Source organism: Patagioenas fasciata, chromosome Z (assembly GCF_037038585.1).
Source record: "Patagioenas fasciata isolate bPatFas1 chromosome Z, bPatFas1.hap1, whole genome shotgun sequence".
Lineage (NCBI taxonomy): Eukaryota > Metazoa > Chordata > Aves > Columbiformes > Columbidae > Patagioenas > Patagioenas fasciata.
Window position 1 is genome coordinate 34,578,948 of NC_092560.1, and position 23,276 is coordinate 34,602,223.

At 37.7% G+C, this 23,276-nt stretch overlaps 1 protein-coding gene across 4 annotated transcripts in view; it reads left to right on the top strand.

Annotated features, from left to right (window-relative positions):
* Positions 1-14,889, top strand: part of SPIN1 (spindlin 1) — a 61,709-nt gene extending 46,820 nt beyond the window's left edge. For all 4 annotated transcript variants that reach the window (XM_065860286.2, XM_065860285.2, XM_065860283.2 and 1 more), the window contains exons 3-6: positions 1,927-1,975; positions 7,367-7,620; positions 8,380-8,613; positions 11,138-14,889. In XM_065860286.2, the coding sequence (XP_065716358.1) occupies positions 1,927-1,975; positions 7,367-7,620; positions 8,380-8,613; positions 11,138-11,337 (737 nt within the window). In that variant the 3' untranslated portion in view covers positions 11,338-14,889. The remainder of the gene's footprint in view (positions 1-1,926; positions 1,976-7,366; positions 7,621-8,379; positions 8,614-11,137) is intronic.
* Positions 14,890-23,276: the final 8,387 nt, after the last annotated feature.

Sequence of the window (23,276 nt, forward strand, 5' to 3'; positions counted from 1 at the left end):
AATCGAAAGACAAACCTAAGGAAACCTTATTCGTTCAGATAAAACCAGTTTAATAATTAAAAAGGTGTAATAATAAATTGCAAAGAAAAGAGGGAAGAAAAGAAGAAAAGAAAAATAAACCCCAGAAAGATAAGTGATACAAGTGAGAAGAATTGCTCACCACTACCTGACTGATGCCCAGCCAGTCCCCCAGCACCAGCCCCCTTGCCAGCCTCTCCCCAGTTTTGTTGCTGTGCCTGACATCATATGGTATGGAATACCCCTTTGGTCAGTTGGGGTCAGCTGTCCCGGCTTTGTCCCTTTCATACTTGCACACCCTTGGGCTCCTTGCTGGTAGGGCAGTCTGAGGAGCAGAAGAGACCTTGATACTCTGTAAGCCGTGCTCAGCAGTACACGAAAACGTTGCTTTGTTATGCCGTTTTCAGCACAAATCCAAAATATAGCCACATACAAACTACTGTGAAGGAATTAAACTTTATACTAGCCAAAACCAGTACCGTTTGAGGAGTAGGAGAATTAGGATCAAGGCAGACGTGCTCTGACCATTGACCATCCCCAGCACACATAGCAGCCATCACTTTAACAGGATCTGTTTGAGTCGACCTTGATAAATGACCGCTGCACATGTGGACATTGGATATGATCTGGGGCTGCAGTTTACATTCTGAGAAGTTATTTAGATTATTCTAGCTGTGTACATCATATGACCTTTGTAAGTTTTTTCTGTGACCTTGTTCTTGCGTATCTCCTCTGTTGACTTCTTCACTACTGTTCACGACTAGCTTTTTAACAACCAGCACAAACCTGCTTTCCCCTTTCCTCTCTCCAACTTACTAGAAGTTTTCCGTTTTTCATATTCATGCCAAAATATCACTGGGATCAGTGCAATGTTCTTCCCTCTATTAAAAATCTCACTTAGGATGTTCCCATTCCTCTTTTTCAAATTTATCACCTATTTTTTTTCCACCCTTTATTTGTGCTCACAACAGTGACTCTGAACAGTCTTTTCACTACCCTTCCTTACAGTGCAAGTCACCTCAAGCTATTATTTTTGGCTAAAGTGCTAAATCAGAATTCCTGGTATGATTGAATTATTAGTAAATAACACTCACTCTGTCATGTCACAGATTATCATGGCCATGATGCCAGTTAGTGTTAAGAGTCCACCGCTTTTGTGGCCAGGTTCTCTTACGTGTTGCCTTTAGGGAGGGTTTAATGTTTTAATACCTTTTTTTAAAAGTTTTTTTGACATTTTACTAGTTTTTGATTTAGCAGAATTTTGCGAGCGTAAAAGCATCAGTACTTAACAGAATACAATAATTGCAATATGTAATTGCATCTCCATACAAATGTGATTCTTTTTACTGGTCTTTATAATGTGCTTGCCATCACAAAGTGTCCCCGGTTACTGGGAGGGAATACATGCGTTGAAGCCAGCTCAAACCTGTTGCTCTTCTGTTCATTGTTTGGTTTTTATGTGCTCTGTTTGGCTGAGATATGTGTATACTTCCCCAGTGATGGTCTGGCTAACTCAGGAAGACATGTATTTTCAACCTTCTGATTAATTCAAGGATGAATAGTACACAGCCAGTTGATTCAGTTAGCTTTTGCAGCTGATTGATCATCTCAACTGTTATGCCGTTTTCCTAGAACAGAGACCACACAGGTCCCTGTTAAGTTCAACTTTCTTTTTAATAGTTAAGGTTGGTTGCTCCTTCTGTTTATCCCCGAGCTTCTGGAGCCTGTAGCCTGTGCCAGTCTCTGCAGAGCCTTCTGCCACTGTAGCAGTTCATTGATCAGACATAACACAAAGTTTTTGGATTCTTTAGATTTTAACATTCAGAAGGAAGACTTGTATAAGATGGCTTTTTGGCATTGTATACATGCTTTATTTTTCAATAATGTCATATATCATTTCTGTTGTAGGTCATGCAGGAGTGTCTGCCAGCATGATGAAGAAAAGAACTTCCCACAAGTAAGTCATGAATATTTTTACTAAAGCATAGGTCTCTGTAAATGGAAGTACTGTTATAGAAGCTTATTTGTATTATTCCACTCACTTTGTTCTTGGAAATTATGTGGAATAATATTCAGTCTGTATATGTGTGTAGAGTCAGGCATTTATTTCTTTCAGGAGGGTGGTAGGAAAGAGTCCCCCACAAACAGAGTTTTAAACATTGTTTTGACTGTTAATGTGAAATTATCCTTGAATACAATTTTGAAATTCTTTTTGAAATTCAAACAGAAACAGTTGAGAGCCAGAAATTAGCTGTGTGTACTGTAAGACCTCTGTTCTCTGGCACAGAGTTCATGCGTTGTCACCAGGCCAACAAAAAGATGGAAAGCATGCTTACTGATCAGTTAGCCTGGAAATATTATTTTATATAGTATCTTATATGCCTGATCTTGCATTCCTTGCAACTGTAGTTTTGAAAAGGATTTTTTACCTTTCTAAAACAAAGAATATTCTGAAATACTTGTGTAAGAAGGCTGCTATTTGTTTGTGAAGGATACCTGCTTATCCTACAAATTCATGGCATGTATTTTTCCCTCTACAACATTTTTAAATAGTAGCAGCTGAGCATTGGTGAGTAGTTGTGTGAAAATAGAGGTAATGTTCCAGGCAAAAGTGGGCTTAGTGTCAAACAGTGAGATCTCATATCTGGCTACATCTCTGATGGGAGAAATCTAAGCTGGGTAAGTGGGCAACTCACTAAAATGTTCCGGTTGTATTTTAAGTGTAAAGTCATATGAAGGTGCATCAATTGAAAGCAATTTGTTTGGCAGGCTTATTTTCTACAATTAACATAGTTAACCATTGCTAACCGTGTTAACTGTTTCCCAGAGACAACACCTGATGTAAAACTGCTCTAATTCCTTCCACCAGCTCATCATTATCCATTCTTGTCTATCTTCATAGAGGGCAAAGAAAAACATTTTTTTGTCTAGGGACAGGTAGAGTTGGTTAAAACTTAATTTCTCTTGTTCTCTTTCAACCGCTCAGAGAAAGGAGTGTATGATGGGAAGACTATCAGAGGTGGGTTGCCTTTTGTACTTGAGGGTGGCTAGATTTGTCTTTATTGTTGTGGTGATATACACTTATTTAAATATCTAAATAGGCTGTAAATTTGCTAGCATAAAGGCTTTTATGGCTCATAAGAAGTTTTGATCCTAAGTGACGTGATTTTGAGGCATTTAACTCAAGCATCCAGCTTAGTTTTGTGTTCATTTAGCCCACGTCAATTATTTATTTAGCAGAGGGGTTTTTTGTACCAAACCAAGATTATTTTTGTCCTGTTTACTGACTTGTGTGAGAATGAGACAGAGAAGTAGAGCATAGTAGTTTACCAGAAACAAGCAGGTTATGAATGACAATGTAAAATACACGCTGATACTATTCTGAGATGTTGCCATAGACTATCAGTTACTAATGCATACTTTGTCACTGATTTAGTTATTTAGTTACTCATTTAAAGAAAAGGAGAAATCAGCCTGCTGGCACTCAGAGGCGGTCCAGGAGATTTTGAACTGTTACATCTTCAGAGGGTGTATGGCAGAGTAAGGAGCCAAGAGGATGGAACAGGACAGTTCTTCAGTAGTTGAGGGTGTGATAGAATTAGCAGTACGGATGAGTTTTCTGAGCTCTTCTTTACTAACTAGCAGTGAACTGCTGAGACTTTTGGAAATGGTTCTCATGGTTACAAGGCAATTCTTCTAAGTGCTCTGTCAGTGAGTTCTGGTGATCTCTGCCAATATGAAGCTGACCTCACTGGCATCAGATCAGACAGTAATCTCCCAAATCTCATTCTTTCCACCCATGGTGCATAAAAAAAGAGTACAAGAAAATAGTGTAAGCATAAAACAATGCTTTCTTCACATGCCCTCTAGATTTGTTTTAGCTGGCAATTCAAGGACTTTTAGGTGCAGGTTATACCTACAGTTCAGTTACAAGTGAACTTAACCATTTTGAATTTCTGATCCAACCTTAAGCTAACGTGGAATCTTGGTTCCTGCAGCATCTGAAGATGAAATTCACAACTGATGTTTTGAGGGACTGCAGAAAGTATTTTTAAAAACTTTTAGTTCAACTAGTGTGCATCATAACCTGAATGTTGTGAAAAATAGTTAATAACAATTCTTTCATCACTATTCTGCTAATAATGATAATCTATAATAAGATCAGAATTGTAATAGGTTTTGAGTCCTATTTTCAATAACTTTTATTTTTGGCACCGTGAAAGACTTGAAATTGTCCTGATCATTGCTGCTGTACTGCATTTATACTCTTCTATAGTTTTTCTTCCTATTTTCACAGTTAGGCCTTTTTTGCACGTGTGAGGGGTATGGTTTTCTTTTACCCTTCTGGTTTTTTTTGGTTTGGTTTGGGTTGGGTTTTGTTTTATTTTGGTTTGGTTTGATTTTTCATAGTTCTACCCTGTGGTGTTTTTCTGAGATCGGTAGGGGGGATAAAAAAAAAATTAAGTGAACCACACACTTTATTCAATAGGCTATTTTTTTTTTTTTAGTAAGTGATAGTTTGTCTTTTAAGCACAGCCATGAAGTAGCGGTTGATTTTTCCGCTACCAGTCTGGTGCAGTTCTACACTAGATTGGTTTCCATGGTAGCAGCTGCCAAACAAAGGTTTGTGTGAGGACTATATAAATACAACTTTAAAATCTAGGAAGTTTTCCTTCTGCCTGTATAATTTCTAGAAAGTTTCTGAAGTATCTTGTTGTGATAGTGCAACCTTTTCACATAACCAGGTTTTAGTTACCAGCCTCTGCCTTCAAGACGAGGAAGGAAATCTGAAACTTTGGGGGACTGAAAGGCATTTATTAACTATGAGGATGTGTCTGATGTGTCAAGCTATTTCCAGCACTTGCCATTTTCTGGTGTTCCTGGCTCCAGGTTTTACATGTCTAGGAAAATTATTATCCAGTTTTCAAGAGCAAATCTTTGTGGAGTTTTAAAAATAGTTCTAATGAAACAGAAGGAAGAAATTGTGTTGGGCCATCTGAATACAGGATTGTAGAAGCTAATGTGCATTACTTGATCTGTCGTGGAAATGGCACACTGTTGAGGAGACAAGGGGTTTGATTTGTTTACTTGGTTGTCTTACATGAAAGTATATTCATAACTATTATTTACTGATCTGTGAGGTGTGTGCTTGCTTTCTTACTGTATGTTCAGATGCAAGAAGAATTAGGTTTCCCTTGGTAATTTACTGGTTTTAAAATCTCATTTTTTACAGTGTGAATCACTGCAAATGAGAGTGAAAGGCTGTTCAGTAGTACAACCTTCAAACAAAAATTTGAACTGCAAGTACACCTGGCTGGTACTTGACTTGTAATGAAATTTGTAATGCTTTTTACTCTCTGAGTCATTTTAGGGGTAGTTACCAGTTTGAACTGAGTTTTTTAGTCTTTTTCCGTCACAGTTTTTGAAATGTGTGAAACTTTTCACTTAATTATTCCTATTTAAACACTAAAGTAGATTATGCTTCATAGGCAGAAAGTAGAATTAACTGTGAGGTTGAACGTGAACAGTGTTATTTTTACTTTTTTCAATGATGAGATCATCAGAAGCATAGACAAACTGTTTAAAACTGACACTGTTTTATCTGTTTTAACTTTTTTATCTTCAGTTTGCTTTATTCTACTTTAGAATGGAACTATGATCCATTAGAACTGAATAAACTAATTGCATGCAAAATAAACTTATTGTGCCAAGAACCAGATCTCTGATGTCATTTTTTAGTAGTAACCTATTACTGAGACTATTGTAATTAAATATATATAAATATATACACTTCAGCAAGAACTAGAATTTGGAAGGGTGTTCTAGTTGCTGCATAAAATTATGCAAAACCAACTTTGTAGCAGAATGGCTCTTAACCAGAAGAGATTGGAGTTCCTTCAATAACCTGTGCTATCAAAGTTAGGAATATAATAATTGTAGTTTGATCTTGCTGAAAAGGTCAAATGATAACAGAAGTGAAATTTAACCAAACCCCCTGCTGAGATCTTTATGGTGAATGAAAGTCTGTGGGTGGGACAGGCTGCTGAAGGAATCATACATCTTGTTTTTAATAGTTATTAAAACATCTCCAGCATTACACATTCCACTGTCATGTAGTTAGTACATTATCTGCAAGACTGCTTCCAGGATTTCAGTGTGATGATTGTTATTAGTCTATTTTGGATCATATAGAGACTTGTCTCAGAGCATTCATCATTCTTAGAGGTATTTCTCTAAGGTCACTGTCTCTAAGGAAGAAATTATTTTCTACCACTGATTTTCTCTTTTCGATGTTACTTTTAAGTATCCTAGTGGTGTGCATATTTTATTGCCATTTAAATGAAGTGTGCTACAAGTAGTAACCCAAAAATTTCTTTTACAACTAGTTGACATTCATGAGAATTTTAATCAGATGCCCCTCTCAATAATCTTTTCAGGAATGAGTAAGTGCATTGTAACATGCTACAATAGATACAATATGCATTTCTTATCACCAGTACACTGTTATGATATTGTTGATTTCTTCCATTTGTACTCAAAATTGTCAATTAGCGTTTTTATGAACTGGTTAGAACAAACTTGTTTCAGTGATTTGAAACCGTCAAATAGCTTACATGGCGGTTGATCCAAACAACTGTTATTCGCCAGAGGGAATTTCCATACAACATCCATGAAAATAGAGGAGGGACAAGAAAGTGTATGTAGTTTATTTTCCCCGTTAAGGAGTATGCCTTCTAGTACCATTACATATAATTTTTCTTTTACTATATTAAAAAAGAATGCTAGAGAAGTGTTGTTGCCACCATGTGTCTTCAAAAATACTTGGAGTCAAAAATATATTTAAATGCAGAAGGAAGCTAAATTTTCTTCAGGTGAAAAACATAGGTTAGGGAAAACAAATACCTTGGAAGATTTTTAATCAGGCACTGTTTCCACTGACTTCCTCCTCCGGGACAGGATTTTACTTATTCTGCAGAGAGCAACAAGGTAGTAAAGTTAATACTGCTAGGTAACCTTGTGCTCTGGGACCTGATCAGGTGAGTTTTACTTTTGGCATTCAGGGTAGCAAGGGCTAAAATAGTTCTTTTGGCTTAAACAAGCTAGTTTTAGAAATGACTACTAAGAAAACTAACCTTACAAAGCAAATGAAAAATGTTCACCACTCTTCAGTGTGTTTTTCGTTTTTCCAGTACAGTGTAATGTGCTTTATACCCTGATTTGAATAAGGTGCACTAAGCTATAAAATGTTGCCATCCTGAAACATTCAGTTCTTGTCTCGAGTAGAGTTTTGAATATATATATATATATATATATACTTGTTTAATATTATGTTTGTATCTGTGTGCAGAAAGCATAGAAACAATGTGGGACCAAGCAAACCTATTTCTCAGCCACGAAGAAATATTGTAGGCTGCAGAATACAGCATGGATGGAAAGAAGGGAGTGGACCTGTAACACAATGGAAGGGCACAGTTCTTGATCAAGTTCCTGTAAATCCCTCTCTCTATCTTATAAAGTATGATGGATTTGACTGTGTGTATGGACTAGAACTACACAAAGATGAAAGAGTTTCAGCACTTGAAGTTCTTCCAGACAGAGTTGGTAAGTGTTTGGGGCTTTTTCTGCTAACTTCACATACATATAAGTTGGCATATACTATTAAATGTTCTCCAGTAATCTCTCCAGACTTCCCCCAAGATTACATCTAAACACTTAAATGTTATTAGCCATATTCATTTTTGTCACATGGCAGGTAATCAAAATGCTCTATTTAAGTTTTCTTGATTCCACAAAGATTAGATGATACCAGCACATGCAATGCTGTCTTCTGTCTTTAAGTAGTATGCAGTAAGTTTGGTAGTTCTTGTTTATAGTCTTGTCCCAGAGAACGCGTGTGATGTTAACATTGATACTTCTGTCAAAATTTAAACTGTAAGCCATCTTGGCTGTGTTGTTCTGCTGTGTGTGTCTGTTAGTAATAATGGTACATTTTTCCTCATGTACTTCGCCTAAGTGCTGTTAATAATGGGGGCAAAGTACATCTTCTAAGTGAAATACCTTGTTTAGTAACAAGGATTTTTGATTTTTCAGAATTAGCACTGGGTTGTTAAGCTGCGGGTTTTTCAAACCCTAAAGTTCAATATTTACCCAAGTAATTACTTGTTTATCAACAGAATAAGCTGTTGCTTCTTCAAAGTTCTGCCATTTTTCAGTAGTGGACTCTGGAATGGAGAGTGTTTGTTTCGTATATGAATTCACAAACATCCAATCAAATTTGTCTATGAATTGGGGTATAGATTACTTTTCACTGAGACATGTGTCTGTGCTTTTGAATTAACCTATGAAATGCTGTCATTTCAGCTTCATCTCGGATTAGTGATGCCCACCTGGCAGACACAATGATTGGTAAAGCTGTGGAACACATGTTTGAGACAGAAGATGGCTCAAAAGATGAGTGGAGGGGGATGGTTTTGGCTCGAGCTCCTATTATGAACACATGGTTTTATATTACCTATGAGAAAGACCCCGTCTTGTACATGTACCAACTCTTAGACGATTATAAAGAAGGTGACCTTCGCATTATGCCTGATTCGAGTAAGTAGGCAAAGATCTTGTTTGTTACTTCCTTGGGGTTTTTTTTATGTATCACAACTAACAAAGGTTATAGCACAACAAAAAACATCTGTGTGAAGTGCTGAAGTATTTTGCAGTAAAACTGTTTTCCATAATTATTCGCAACTCTGCTGAAAAATATGTATGTACTACTGTGTAAGAGTTTATGCTTGGATTTTTTTAATGGAAGCTGACAATCCAGAAGTTTTCCAGTGTTGTTTTCGTATAGAAGTAGTACAGCTCATTGAGATGGCTCATAATTTGTGTTTCTGAAGCAGTATTGTGGGAATAATATTTTGGGGCTTACTAATCTAGTCAGATTAATTTTGTTGGGGTACATGTCTTCAGTGTGAAAAATTGTTGAGTAGATTCTTGCAGGAAAGAAATCCTAATCTTTTGAAAATCCATTTTCTCTCATATATTTCAACACACTAGCCAAGAAAATGTTTTAGTAGATTAGGAGGGATAATTTTTTCCTCCCTTCTGGAAGTAAAAGTCATTGGGGCTTCTCCTATTAATGTAGAAGGATTTTCACTGAATCAATATTGGTCAAGAGATTTGGATAGCCAGTACAAAAGAAGGAAAAAAAGCCTGTAAAGAATACTTTGTTTTTATTTCTCCTGTGTACCGTAAACACATTTCTCTGACAGAGGCAATCAGGACTTTAAAGAAAATGAGTCATTAGGTAACTGTAGTGGTTGGCTACATCATGCCTTACATAAGTATTAGTTACAACTAATTTGTTGAGTTTGAGACTGTGTTCCTTCAGATATAGCACTGGTAACAGGCTGCTGGCTAAATAAACAAGTGGAACTTATTTGCATAATGTCTTTAGTAATAATCTGTGATTTATTTCCCCCTTCCTCACAAGTGTAACAAAAAGCTGCTGCTTGTAAAGAGTGAGCCACAAATGTTAATGGAAAAAAGTGACCTTCCTCTTCCTGAGGAAATAAAGCAAGCTCTTTCAGATTTGAACCTTCAGATAATGTGTTCATTGTCCTAACTATTGGAATGTATTATAAGTCTGCTTTGCTTTCTTCCACCTTGGGAGTGGGAATAGGGAAAGAGCTTATATCCTTTCCATTTAAGAATTAATTTGTTTTAATGCACTTTTTTTCCTCAGTGCTCACCATGAGACTATCTTACTGCTTACGTCTTTTCAAAGCACTTTGATTTGCTACTTTCCCTGAATCTGAATGCTTTCCAGACCTTTTAAATTATGTCCTTAAGTCAATTATTGAATGTTAGAAGTAGTATTTTACGAAACAGATTTTGGGATACCTGGAAGTATGTCTGCAAATTTGGTGGAACTTGCCATGGCATTATAAGTAAAATTTCTAGGGAACTCCCTTTTTTCAAAGACAGGTTTCACATATGTGAGGAAACCCAATTTAGATCATTTCTTTTTGGTGAGGGGAACGTGTATTGCTGGATCTGATACTAAAACTTTGTTAACACTACGTAATTTGCATATTTGCCAAGGAAGACTCTTCAGATAGCTGATATTAGAGGATAATAGCTATGCATGACAAGGTGTTTATAGAGGAACTGAAACAAAAATTGAAAGCGAAATGTTTTAGGCTTGTGGAAAAAATGTTAAGTGAAAGTATAAGCCAATCTATTAATTCCCTGTTGGATTTTTTTCTCCTTTGGCAGTTTTTTCACAACTTCCAGAACTGAAAATGGATGAAATGTGTAAGGGATTCTTAACGCAAACTTGAAACAAAGACATGAATTTGAAAGCTTAGCCTCTCTAGAATAAAAGCCACATCAGATGTGACCATTACAAAGGAAATTCCGTGCTAGAATATGAAACAAAATTTATCTAAAACTAGCTTAAAAGCAGACAAGCTGAGAAAGGTGTGGTTAGCTTCCAGTGCTCCAGTACAGTGCTTTTATACTCTATCACATTTGTTCTGTGATTGGCTTGTAACCAACCCCTTGGCAATTGGCATGTTACGAATCACACCTTTTTATATTGGAAATTATCATAGGCATCATCTGAAATATGAAGATGTTTCTGGCTAGGTTTTGGTAGATAAGCAAATAATATGGTTAGACTTTAGCAACACCACAATTCCGATGTGGAGCCAAACCCCCATTTTTAGTAGTAGTTTATACTACTGTCATCTTAGAAGAGATGGCTTTTTTGCAGTGGCATGCATGCACTGAAATTTTGAGTAATATGCATAGAAGAGGGAGGTTTAGTTTGCTGCCTTTTTGCTGAGGAAACCTATTGCCTTTTTCTGCTGGTGACTTAAATTCAATTATCCACAGAAATTTTCTGTAAAATTTCTTACCAATCAAAGTACTGTTTTTGTGTTAATAAAACTGAATACAGTATAACTTAACGTTTTCTGGAAGTGTTGGGTGTTTGTTTGAACAAAACTAGTTTTCTACATACTTTGTATTTTTTCGTTTGAGTTTTAAAGAAGACTCTGCAGTTGTCTTCCATATTGAAAAATTCTGTTAATGTCTACCAAAGTACATTGTTTCTGTGTTACAGATGATTCACCTCCTGCAGAACGGGAACCAGGTGAAGTTGTGGACAGCCTGGTAGGCAAACAAGTGGAATATGCCAAAGAAGATGGCTCAAAAAGGACTGGCATGGTCATTCATCAAGTTGAAGCCAAACCATCTGTCTATTTCATCAAGTTTGATGATGATTTCCATATTTATGTCTACGATTTGGTGAAGACATCCTAGACATCATTGTGAACTTTTGCCAAATTTGTGGAACTATGAAATGTAAAATTTGTAGACACAAAGACTTGACTGCTTTCCAGTTAAATGAAAGCTTAAATGTCCCTGCGAACCCACAATCTCTGCCAGCAAAACTGTTTTGTTCCAAATAATATAAACAAATGTGACACATTTTGTGTAAGAGAACTCCTTTTCTTGAAGGAAGTCAATATATTTGGGCAGGAGGGAGTTAAAAGCAAAGAACAGCTGCAAATTCAAGCTGTGTAAAGTTGATCTAGTATTGTAATCATTAATCTAAATTTTTTCATAGATTTTAACTTTTTCTTCAACCTTGCACTCACCTGTTCAACTGCCACATGCAAGTGTAGTTTGATATTTTGATATGCCTTCTTTTGTAACATTAAATTTAATTTCTTGGCTACTGGCAGTCCTTGTTTTCAGGGTTGGGACAGAAGTGACATTTCTGAAAGGTTTAAACAGTTTGTGCAGCAAATGAGGAGTGCCTAACCCAAGTAACATCAATCTGCTGTGTTTCTACACTTCATTTCAAATTTAGCTTTTTAAGAACTTGCAGTACCTGGAAACGCTTGTGCATTTTTAGTAGTCACAGGGCAGTAGGATATCAAGTGTTTGATTTACACACCTTTCAGTGAAAAGGTTTTAAGCTATAAAAGTATATTTAATCTGTATAACCATTTAATTAGAAAATGCAAGTTAATGGCCCATATTCACAAGTTGTAGGAACCAGTAAAATACATGCAACAAGGCTGCCTTCAATCCTAAATGTACTTCTTTCTTTGTTTTTTGTTATTCACACTTCTTAGCAAAACCCAAGTGCTTGGTGCCACAACTTCTAACAGTGTATATGCTACTTCAGAAGACTTCAGACTACGCATTGGCAATCAGTAGTCTCTCGTTTAATATCAAAACCTAGTGACCTGAATGTTCGTGTATGGACTTAGAAGCCTAACAGTAGTTAATATTTTACATGATAAATACAATATCATACCAGGGGGGTGGGAGTTGGGGATCCTTTTACATGGAAGAGTTACTTTAGAGAAGGAGGAGCATTTGTTGCCTTCTGCTCAGTCTATTGCATTTATTTCTTTGTATGTTTGTTTTTAACCATTTTGGTTCAAGAAGGCATTCTTCCCACTTCCTCTTTTTTCTGGCTTTTCCACATAAGGAGTGTCTGGACAAATCTACAGCTTAAACCTGTTGTTGCCTTTTGTGGTGTACATTGTACTTGCTTTGAGGTATGCTGTTAACGTGAATTTCATTATATGAACACTAGAGTTCTGCATGCCAGTGATGTACTATCTAATGGAAGCTATAGGCAGTCTCAGTGGTTCAGTCATCTGCATTAGATTGTGGATGTAAATATCAGCCCACAACAGCAAAATTATTTCACAGTTTTAATCTTGCAAGATAGCTGTAAATGAAGATTAGGATTTTTTAAGTGTGGCAGCTTTAAGAAGTATCAGAATTGCAACAACAATCAGCACAGCAACAAAATTGTTATGTTACATGAAGGCAGAGCTCTGCAAGTGTCAAAGAACTGCCTCACAGAAACACAGGATGTGAAGACAGTCAACACTGTTGATGGAAGGAACAAATACTCTGATATCCAGCCGTATGCCATTAGTGGAAGGATGCAGGAGAGGTGCTGTTAATCAGAGATCAGGATGACCTCTATTGTGGGTATTCTTGATATTGAAGACTCAGTGGTTTAAGCCCCTTTTTGTCCATTTTTTTTGCCTGATTTCATATTTTAGCCTTAAGGCTTGTGCCTCGTTATGCTGTTGAATGGTAATAAATACTCTCCATATAAATATGATACCTTAATTCTTTGTCCTTTGCTACTATATCGCATTATGTCCGGTATTTCATCTTGGGCAACCAAAGGCAGGCTATTGTCTTTCAGTGAATAGCTTCTCAATGCAGTCCTTAAGCACTAAGTACCCCAGTCGTAAATGTTCCTTGTGTTTTGAACAAAGTGAGCAGATTTGCAACACAGTGTTTTCATCCTGCAGATCTGTTATGTGTTTTCTATTGACTCTTAAGAGTCCTGCATGTAAATCTCAAAGCTGAGCCTGGCTCCGTGAGCCCAAGTTGATATTTGTGGCACAAGAATGAGTGAGTGTATTGATTATACACAAGATACGTGGATAACCTAGTACACTGAACTTTGGGCTATATATCTGAGGAATACAGCATTTGTTTTGAAATATCTGAGGTTTAGGTCTACTGGAACATTTTTAGCATTAGGCTTGCATTTGTGGGTTTTCTGCAAGCCTCTTGAATACACCACATATTCTGCCAATTAGAGTATAATCTATAAACTGTAAATTTTATGGTTGTTTTTAGATGTCCCCATTGTCTGTTGTGTGGATATTTCTTTCATATTTTCTTCCTCTTTCCTTTTATTTTTTTTTTAATAGCTTAAACCACCTTTTTGAGGCTTGAGACTAATTCCACTCCCTGCCCATCTGCTTTGGGCTTTGTTTTAGGCTCATGTTTCAGATCTGCATGCAGTGCTTGCGTTACCCTGGTAACTAAATGTTGGTTCCTTGTTATAGGGGTTCAACATTACTTTCCAAAATCACATAGGACTTGTGATGGCACAAGCCATGGATCTTTGTATAAAAGTTACTCGCCTTTCACATTTACCTGCTGTAGTGTTGTTGTATATTGTGTGTGTGCGTGTGTGTGACGTCAGGCTGCCATGTAAAACTTGAAAAGGAAAAAAAAAACCCTTAAATGCAGACCATCCTTTTTTGCATGCTTAGAGAGTTAGAACGTTCAATGTAACAAACTAAAGTTGCATGTTAAAATGTTTAGGTTTTTGTTTTGTTCTGGTTTTATTTTGTGTTCAGTTTTTTGTGGATTTGCTTATTGTGCTGTTTTAATGGTTGTTAGTAGGATTAAATGCACCGGTGAGACGAGCTTAGTGCCAACGGAAGGTAATTTTCCAGTTGTATGTGTCATACAGCATTTGAAGGGACCATGTGTTCTGTTAAATAAAAAAAAAATAAAAACCACAGTTGATTAGCAAAACACTACCTTTTTCTTCCTTCTTTTTGAGTGCCAAACCCTAAACCATGTTGGCAAAGACTATGGGGAAAGCTTTTTTTTTTTTCTTTTTTTACTGCAACAGGTAGAAGCCTTTAAATGAATTATTTAAAAACGGAGGCTTTATCTTCAGATAGAATTGACGTTGCTTCAGGGAAAAGAATTATGGTAAAAACAGTTTCTGGTTCCTTGAAAATGCTGTGCTTTTGTATTTTACATCATTAGTGCAATTTGGATGGTTCTTGGTATGTGTATAGTTCAAAGGTCTTCGTGTTCACATTTTAAAATTAGGTAATGACTTCATCTTTAGAGCTTGGTTTCGTTATTTTTATTTTATTTTGAACAATGTAGACAGTTCCCTGTTCTCTGCATTTAGAAGTATACACACTTTAAATCTGTTACTTAATTCTGTAAGTAATTTTTATAATTATGATGTAACTCTATCCTTAAAACATTTAAAATAAACCCTTTATGTGCAACTTATGACTGTAAACTTTGTTCTCATGAGCAATATCTGGAGATGTGATTTCAGATTGTGAAGAAGCAGTTTCTTCGGTTTCAGCAGTGGGTAATAGTAGAAGCATTTGGCAGTGTTTACGTGATAACATTTGTCTGCTTTGAATTAATAGAACTCAAAATTCAATCAAGCACATTTTACTGATGATAAAAAGCAAAGCTGATCCACATGCGAGATGATGAGCAGAGAAGACAACACCACCAGGCTGCAGAGCTTTTTAAGTTATCTAAGTTGTTCCAATTAATGCATGAAGGTTTAATTATTTTATGTTGTTCAATAACTGTGGCAGACTTTCAATATCGACCAGATTTTTATTCCTACCTCTTTTCTCATAATAAAAGGGAAAGAATTATATGGATACCCCAAAACACGTTTTTTGGCACCAAGCTCGTTAGATGTATACTGAAGATCTTGGAGCATGCCAGCATGCAGTTGGGATGAATACCCAAGCCTCTTCAGTTCCCTTAGTTCAGTGCCCTGCTGATTGTATCTGGTTGCCTGAGAGACTGGTCCCAGTGAAGATTTATCTCATGTACATCTGCTGATTAGGGAAAAGTCTAAGACTGTGCTTTAGCAAGAGCATCACATCTGAAGAGCGGACATTAATCTGTATGAGCTGGCTTCATTGAATTATAGTCAAAAATAGATAACACTGACATTTTATGACTAATGCCCAAACCTATTCTGTATTACAGCTGATAAACCAACCTCAGTTTTGTAGTATCTCTTTTCATAGAGGAAGGAGCCTTATAAAAGCAAAGATATTTTTCTTTATTACTGCAGTAATGGAACTGCCCCTGGAAGCTGCTTACTTAGGAGCTCATTTACAAGCAGCTCAAATGTCCATGCTTTGAAGACAATAATGTCCTACAAATCTAGGAGGGTGGGGGTAGGAAGCCTACCCAGAGCTACAGCTTTAATACTACTGTACTCTGATTTCACATCTGTCAGGTTCCTTAATAGGCTCGTTCTCTCTGTGAGTTTTTTATTTCAAAATATTCATGATGTAAGCAGTTGAGCTGCTGATGATTTCTGTTTTTCAGGAAGGGTAAGCTTCAGTAAAGGTATTGCAGAGGAGGTTGAGCTGCTGCAATTTGACATCATTAAGGACAAAGAAACAAGTATGTTCTTGGTGTGGTACACCACTTAACTCTTTACCAGTATTAATACCTTACTGCTTTAATTCATTTCCGCATTGACAGCCTGGCAAAGTTATGAGGCTACTAAGCTTTTCTTTTTTTTTTTCTTTTTTTTTTTTTTTTCCCAGGCTTCGCTCTTCCTCTTTTAATAGATTACTGCCCTGTGAATTGCTTCATTCCTTTTCAGAATTCAGAGTGCCAAGCTGCATATGCACAATAAATCTGTGTATGCACAATGGAAAGCAGTGGGGGGTCTCAGCAGTGTAAATAGGGTGGTGTCTACTTAACACTAACCTGTTCTGCTTAGATGTTAATTACAGATTTCTGCACATGATTTTTCTGAAATCGTTTATTTGCATAACTTGTGCACAATTTGTGTAAATGATGTTGCCTGACAGTTAAAAAACCTCCATGCTTTGGCACTGGTTCCACCCACCCCACCTCTTTGCAATTTATCCTTGAATTTACTTGTGTTTAATGGAATCTGACTTTTACAAGTCATTCTTGAAAATTTTGATGCATTTTGGTGCCGTGGTGTTCCTCAGGTCTCTGCACTAGACTGGCCTGTTCAAAGCTAACTTTTGGTAATGAACCTGGACATCTGCACATTTACTTCAATTTGCACAAACTTCTTTTGTTAATGCTTAAGAATGTTCCATGCAGACCTGACATTTGAGTGGTGTAATTTTGTTAATATCTTAAAATAACCAACAGAGCTTTATACCACTTTAAATGCACATTCAAGTTAAATTGAAGTGATTTCATGTAAACAGCCACTATTTTGAGAGGGCGGAGGGCTGGGTTGTTGGGTTTTTCTTACGTTTGTATGGAAGATTGCTCAGTGACAGGGCAGCCAGTATTTTAAATATGAGAAAGGAAAGATCATTTCACATTTCACTCAACTGGATTTTGGTCTGATGATTTTTAGTCCGGCTGCACTAACTTGGCTACAGATGGTATATACTCACCTTTGAACTGGGCTGTGGGAAGACTTCTTCACAAAGACTTGTACCACTGGAGTCATGCACTGGGAACAGTGGTTGTTGCACTTCCCATAAAATTCTAATTAATTTGAAGTTACAACACTGTCTACTAACCCCTAGCCATTTTTAACTTACAGAAGTAGGTGTCTAACTTAAACTCTCATCAGTTTAATGGATTAAAAAACAAAGTAACCTTTTAGGCTGTAAGAACAAAATGAACGGTAGTAACAGAAGCATTAGAGAAGAAATGTATACTGATTCAAAAGTTGTGCTCAAAAGTGTCAAAGATCTTTGCTATATAATTGCACATTTCATTATCTAAAGTTGAAACTGTCTTCCTGGGAATCCTCATTAATCTTGGGCTTTGTTAATTTATTCTTAGTTCTCTGCCTTAAAAGGATATTCATTCCGCCTGACACAAAATTACCTTCTATTGTTAGTGAGTCTCAGTGTATTGTCTACTGAGAAGCTGGCAGAGAAAGATTAAAATGAAAAAGTGGAATCATGCACAGTTTTCTGAAAACAAAAATCTTGAGGTGGAAAAGCTTAACTACTTTGATTCAGGTTTTATGGTGGCAGGGAAGAAAGAAAATTGACTCGGTATCTTCTGATCATGAACTGAGAAAAAGAGTTCATTCCAAATTAATGAAAGCAAGACTAACCAAAAGGATATTCATAATATATAGTAAACACAATGTATTAGGTTTTACTAAGGAGAAAAGAAAATTCAGATTAATTATTGTTTGGGATGAGCACACAGGAGAATATTCATAGCATTTTGGCTTCCACAAAATTAGTTTAAGACATGGAAATTCTCATATTTAAAAAATAATCAAGTTACGCAGGCAAATGGCCCAAATTAACATTCATATGTGCTCTGAATTCTGAATTCTTAGTTCAACAAATAATGCTCTTGCAGATTACAAAATTACAACTATCTAAAATTGTTCCTAATTGTTACTAACCAGTCACACTCCTACAGATCATCTGAAAGTGTGAAAAGAAAGATCTGAATTGCCTGAGACTACAGTCATGTGGAAAGAAGGAAAACGCTTGAAGAGTGCTAAAAATCTCACTACAGAAAAACCTGTGATGCATGCAGTCGTATCCCTGAAAACCATATTTTACTTTGTGCTGAGGGGTTCCTCTTTGGAGTAAAAACCCTTTTTTGCACTCAACATAGGTTCTAAATTGCAAAGATAAGTGATGCTGATGACTTTGCCCACGTGAGTCAATAAAGAACAAAGTAGGCACTGTGCTGCTGAAGGCAGCAATTTGAATTCCATAGATATCTCTGCTTTTCTGTGAGCTATCTGTTTATGTCACTGGCAAACATCTTTGAAATAACTAATGCAATTTCAAGGTTAGATTTGGTTTGGTTTGTGTTGTTTTGCTCTGTTTTCCTTACCAGGATTAGTATGAATGGCTACTTGGCAGGGTAAAGGTGCAGAATAACCACCGGAGAAAAGGGTGCAGTGGAGTGAAGAGGAGGTCACCTGGCCAACCAACCAAATCCTGAACTGCCACTTGGGACGACAGTGAGACAGCAGGCACCAGCAAGGTACAGCAGCAACCAAACCTGCTTTTTGCTAGGCTCTCTACCATAACTATAAGAACATAAATGCTTTGTTCTGAAGCAGTAATCCTTTAATCACTGGGCCAGATTAAGGTTGGTCCTGTGCCAAGCTGTAGTGTTCTCTTTGCAAAGTGATTAACTACCAGTAAGGAAGGTTCTGTCTCGCTGCTTTGATACTGGGGGAGCCTCATCCCATTTTAGGTCTGTTAGTTTTTTCCAAGGTCCAAGTCCACCTCACAAGAAGGACTTGTACCACAGCCAATTGGAGATGCATAATGTGATGTGGTTTCACCATGATCATTGAAGACTTAAGCTTTGGGGCTTCTTTAAAACTTAATGCCTTGTCTATGCAGACAAAAGATCTGCCCTTCTAGTGGCAAATGACCTGTAGATCTTCCAGGTCCCTGTAACCTGGGTCTAACTTTCTGTCTCTTGACTGCGTTGCATTTGCAGTGACTTGTTTTGTGGTTTAGCTCCAGAACCATTCCTGAAGCAAGCTGGTTTTCAGAGTTAACAGGCTTCTGATTTCTTGAATATGAAGAGAAATGTAATTGAGCTCAAATAACTCCTCTGAATTCTTTCAGCCAGAGAACAAGTTTTGGGATGAAGTTATTCTTGGGATGCAAGAGTTTAAAATAGCTGTATTGGATGTATATGGCAAGGTGCTGGCAACAAGGAGGCTGTAGAGCAGCCTCCTCAGAAGAGGCCAGTGGCTGCCCCTGTGTTGAACACACCAAGGCCCAATGAGCCCCCTGCAGGACATGGCTGAGCCCATCAGCCAAGCTGGTAGCACATCTGGAAAGCATGTTAGAGAAAGGGTACAAAATGCTGCACAGCAGCTGTGAGAGAGCAGTGAGAAAAGCATGAGCAAAACAGCCCTTCAGACACAAACTTCACTGGAGAGGAGGGGAAGGAGATGCTTGAGGTGAGGGAGCAGAGTGTCCCCTGCAGCTCTTGGAGAAGACCATGGTGGAGCACGTTGTCCCCCTGCAGCCCATGGAGAGACTACACCGGAGCCAGGTTGTGGCAAGAACTGCAGCCTGTGGAGAGGAACCCATGCAGGAGTAGGTTTTCTATCAGGGCTGGTGACCCCATGGGGGACCCACACTGGAGCAGTCTGTACCTGAATGACTGCACCCCATGGAACGGACCCACACTGGAGCAGTTCATGAAGAACTGCAGCCCATGCTGGAGCAGGAGAAAAGTATGCAGGGCAAGGAGCAGCAGAGATGTTATTGTTAGAGAATAGACGGCCTTAGCTTATTGATTTATTTGTGTACAGTTTTTTGTAGAACTTGTTTAGAAACAGCTAACATACAACGTGCTTAGCATGAGTAAGTTTGCCTAGCCTAATTTTGGCAAGCCATGAACCTTTGGAACATTGAACTTTGTAAAGTGAAAAAAGGCCTGAGAATCTTCAAGCTACAAGATAAGGGGAGCTGTGTCCCTGGAGATAAGTAAAGGAGCAGAACTGCACCTAACAGAAGACAAAATGGAAGAATCTTCTGGCTATTGTCAAGAGCTTACCTTCCTCAGCCACAGGTGCAAAATAGCAGCTGAAGGTCAGAGCTTTAATTGACAGCCCACCTGACAAAAATGAGGAGATCCAATGAAGAACAGAGACACCCCAGACTCTAATTTTGCAATTAGCCCAGAGTGATGCACAGACTGGGGGGGGGCGGGGGAGGGTTGATTGTGGGGGTATGATTGTTTTAAGTTTTTTCCTGCTGAGTGTCCCTCTTTGGGAGGCACCCAGCTCAAGAAGCTCTACACTGTAGCTTGTGAATAAATTACTTATTTTAAAAGAATTTCTGGAATCCATGCCTGAGTCTCTGCTATGGGAAACCTAGGGAGAAGAAACTTCTCTAAATTATGAACTGACTACAGCCTGCATTCCCCTGCTCCCTGCACCGCTCAGGGGAGGGGGTGGAGGATGTAGGCAATTCAGGAGTGAAGTTAAGCCTGGGAAAAAGAGTGGGGCAAGAAGAAGAGGTTTTTGGATTTGTCTTTGTTTGTCACCATCCTCCTCTGTTTTTAATTGGCAAGAAATAATTCTTCCTCCCTACCTTTATATCAGCTGATGCACTTTCTCATAGTACTTCTTTACCCTTTTCTGTTGAGGAGGGGAACTGGGAGAGCAGCTGGGTAGGCATCTGACAGCCAGGTGAGGTTAACCCACTACAACAGCATAAGGATTTATTCTACTCAGCAACCCTGTGTATGATTTTTTTTCCCCCTTGGCTAGGATAATTTTGTATGTAATTGAAAATGATGCGATTGTATGAAAATCAAAGTTCATGACACAGAGACCAGCAGGTGATTGACAGCTTTCACTCTCCCAAGTCAGATGTCACTTTAGAGCTCTAAAGCACTGTTGCTGATTTCTTAACCCATGTTGTACCAAAGGAACAGGTCTTCTTTTTCTAGGCTCTTTCTTTTTGTAGTGGAGCTTTCAACCTATGCCAATTTTCTGGTGATATTTGTTTCTCAGTGCAAAAAACATGCCATGTTTTGACTTAGCTCCTGATTATTTCTCCATTTCTAATGATTTTAAAATCAGAAAGCATGAGACTAAAGGCTAGGGGATGTAATGAATTCTGGGTAGGTCTGTGTAAGGGAAGGTCTTCGTGATTTTCTAGTGGTTAGATAAAGCATGTACAATATAAATGACAGCTCCGGTTGTCTACAGAGTCTGATCCAGGACTTTGGGTGCTGGCTCTGCAGTTACTGAGACTTTCAAGATCGGTTTTGTGTATTTTGTATTATTTTCTCTATTCTTATTAGTAGCATTAGTAAAACATCTTTAACTTTTCCAACTCTCTTCTCTCTGTCCTTCTTTCCCTCCTGATCGCCTGTCCTGAGTGGGAAGGGGGGAGAGGGAGGGGCAAAAGGGGAAAGTGGGGAGGGGAGAGGAGGTTAACAATACATCTGCCAGGGTTTGATTGTCACCCAGCAATCTTAACCCTCGACAAGGACTAAGCTCGAATTCCACAGCAAGTCTCATGCAACCTCACACCTAGCACACAGAAAGGCATGGTCTAATGTTGGATGATTCTGACTCTGAATGAGATGGACCTAGTCAGAGGTCTTATCACAAAAGAAATGTATACTTGATTACACTAAACTGCCAAAATGCTAAAGAGTGAAGAGGAGAGAGTGTCTGAACAGAAATCAACTTGAGCAGAATTTTATTACAGTGTTTTTCCACTGCTGCAGACACAAATGTTGTTCCTTGTTGCCCTGTTGTTGCTGTATTAGATGAGCCTGAATTGCTCCCCTGTTGTACCTGTTTGGAAATCAGAAATGCTGCAGCACTGATATTTAGACTATTTAAAGCCATTTGGCAATTTGATACACACTACCCAGGATAAAGTTAGATTCAGAGGGTGGTTGAATCAGGCTTTTCAAACTGCAAGGAGAAATTAATGTACCCTCATTATTTTCCCGATGTTCAATACCACTTGAATTTCAAACTTGGGGAACAACGCGAAGAATAACATCTTAGTTCTTTCACTCCTTGTAAGAGATTTGTTGCTTAGTTAGAATCTATTAATGTTTTAGTATGTCCCAATTAAAAGAAAAAATAGTCCTGGCAGTCTCCCAAATCCAGCTGTGAGTCTTTGTAATGGCAGTTTTTGCCATGCTGTATGTCCTGTTGTTTATGTCAAGAATGCACTTTAAGCTGGGACTCAGGAGTATGTTCTAAATATTAATATAACAATTGCTATCTATAATAATTGTTACCTGCTATTTGTAACTACCCATTATTTAAAAAAAAAAAAGGCATCTATTACAGCTTTTATTCAGTCTTAACTTGATTGCTGGATGTCTTTGTGGTCAGAATGATAAGTTACGTCCCAGTATCTCTCTTATTCAGGGAATGCAAGATTCTCTTACGGCTAGCCTTTGATGTCTGTAGTATGTCATTAGGCACCAGACAGTTTGAATAACAGTGATAAAATTGTAATTTAAAGAACGTACACCCTACTTCTTTCATTAATTTTCCTACTTGGGAAAAAAAAAAAAAAAAAATATATATATATGTACATATATATATAGCTATTTCTTTTGTGTTTGCAGGTTACACGGGGAAAGTAGATCCAAGAACAGTCATGAAGTACTTCTACTACTGCTGACTATATGATACTGAGCCATGTGTTTGCCTCTCCTCATCCCAGCTGAGGAAGCAACTACAAATATCAAATAACTGTTTTAATTGGCAGATTGTATATGGTAAAATTGATTTTTTTTTAATTTTTTTTTCGCTCAGTGGCAGAAATACTCTTTGTGCACTGGTATCTTTTCACAGCTCACTGGTTAATGTATTGCATAGAGACTAAGAAGCTTTTTTCTCTTTTGTAAGTCACTGTGTACACTGTGGAAAATAGTTTTACCTGTTTTCTCACTGGTAACTCTAATTATAATAACTGTCTCCTGTAAAGCATATTGATATGTACTGTGGAACTGAATTATAAAACCAACTGTTTCAGCTATTTGTATCAATGATTGCTACATGTTTAACTCTTTAATCCACCAGTAGGTTTCCTTTATTCTGTGTGTTCCTTCCCTTGATGTCTCCTTTGTGGTCTGTTTTTCTGACTGGCTAGTATTCACACACAATTGGATTCTCCCAGGTGAGTTTCCAATCTGACTTC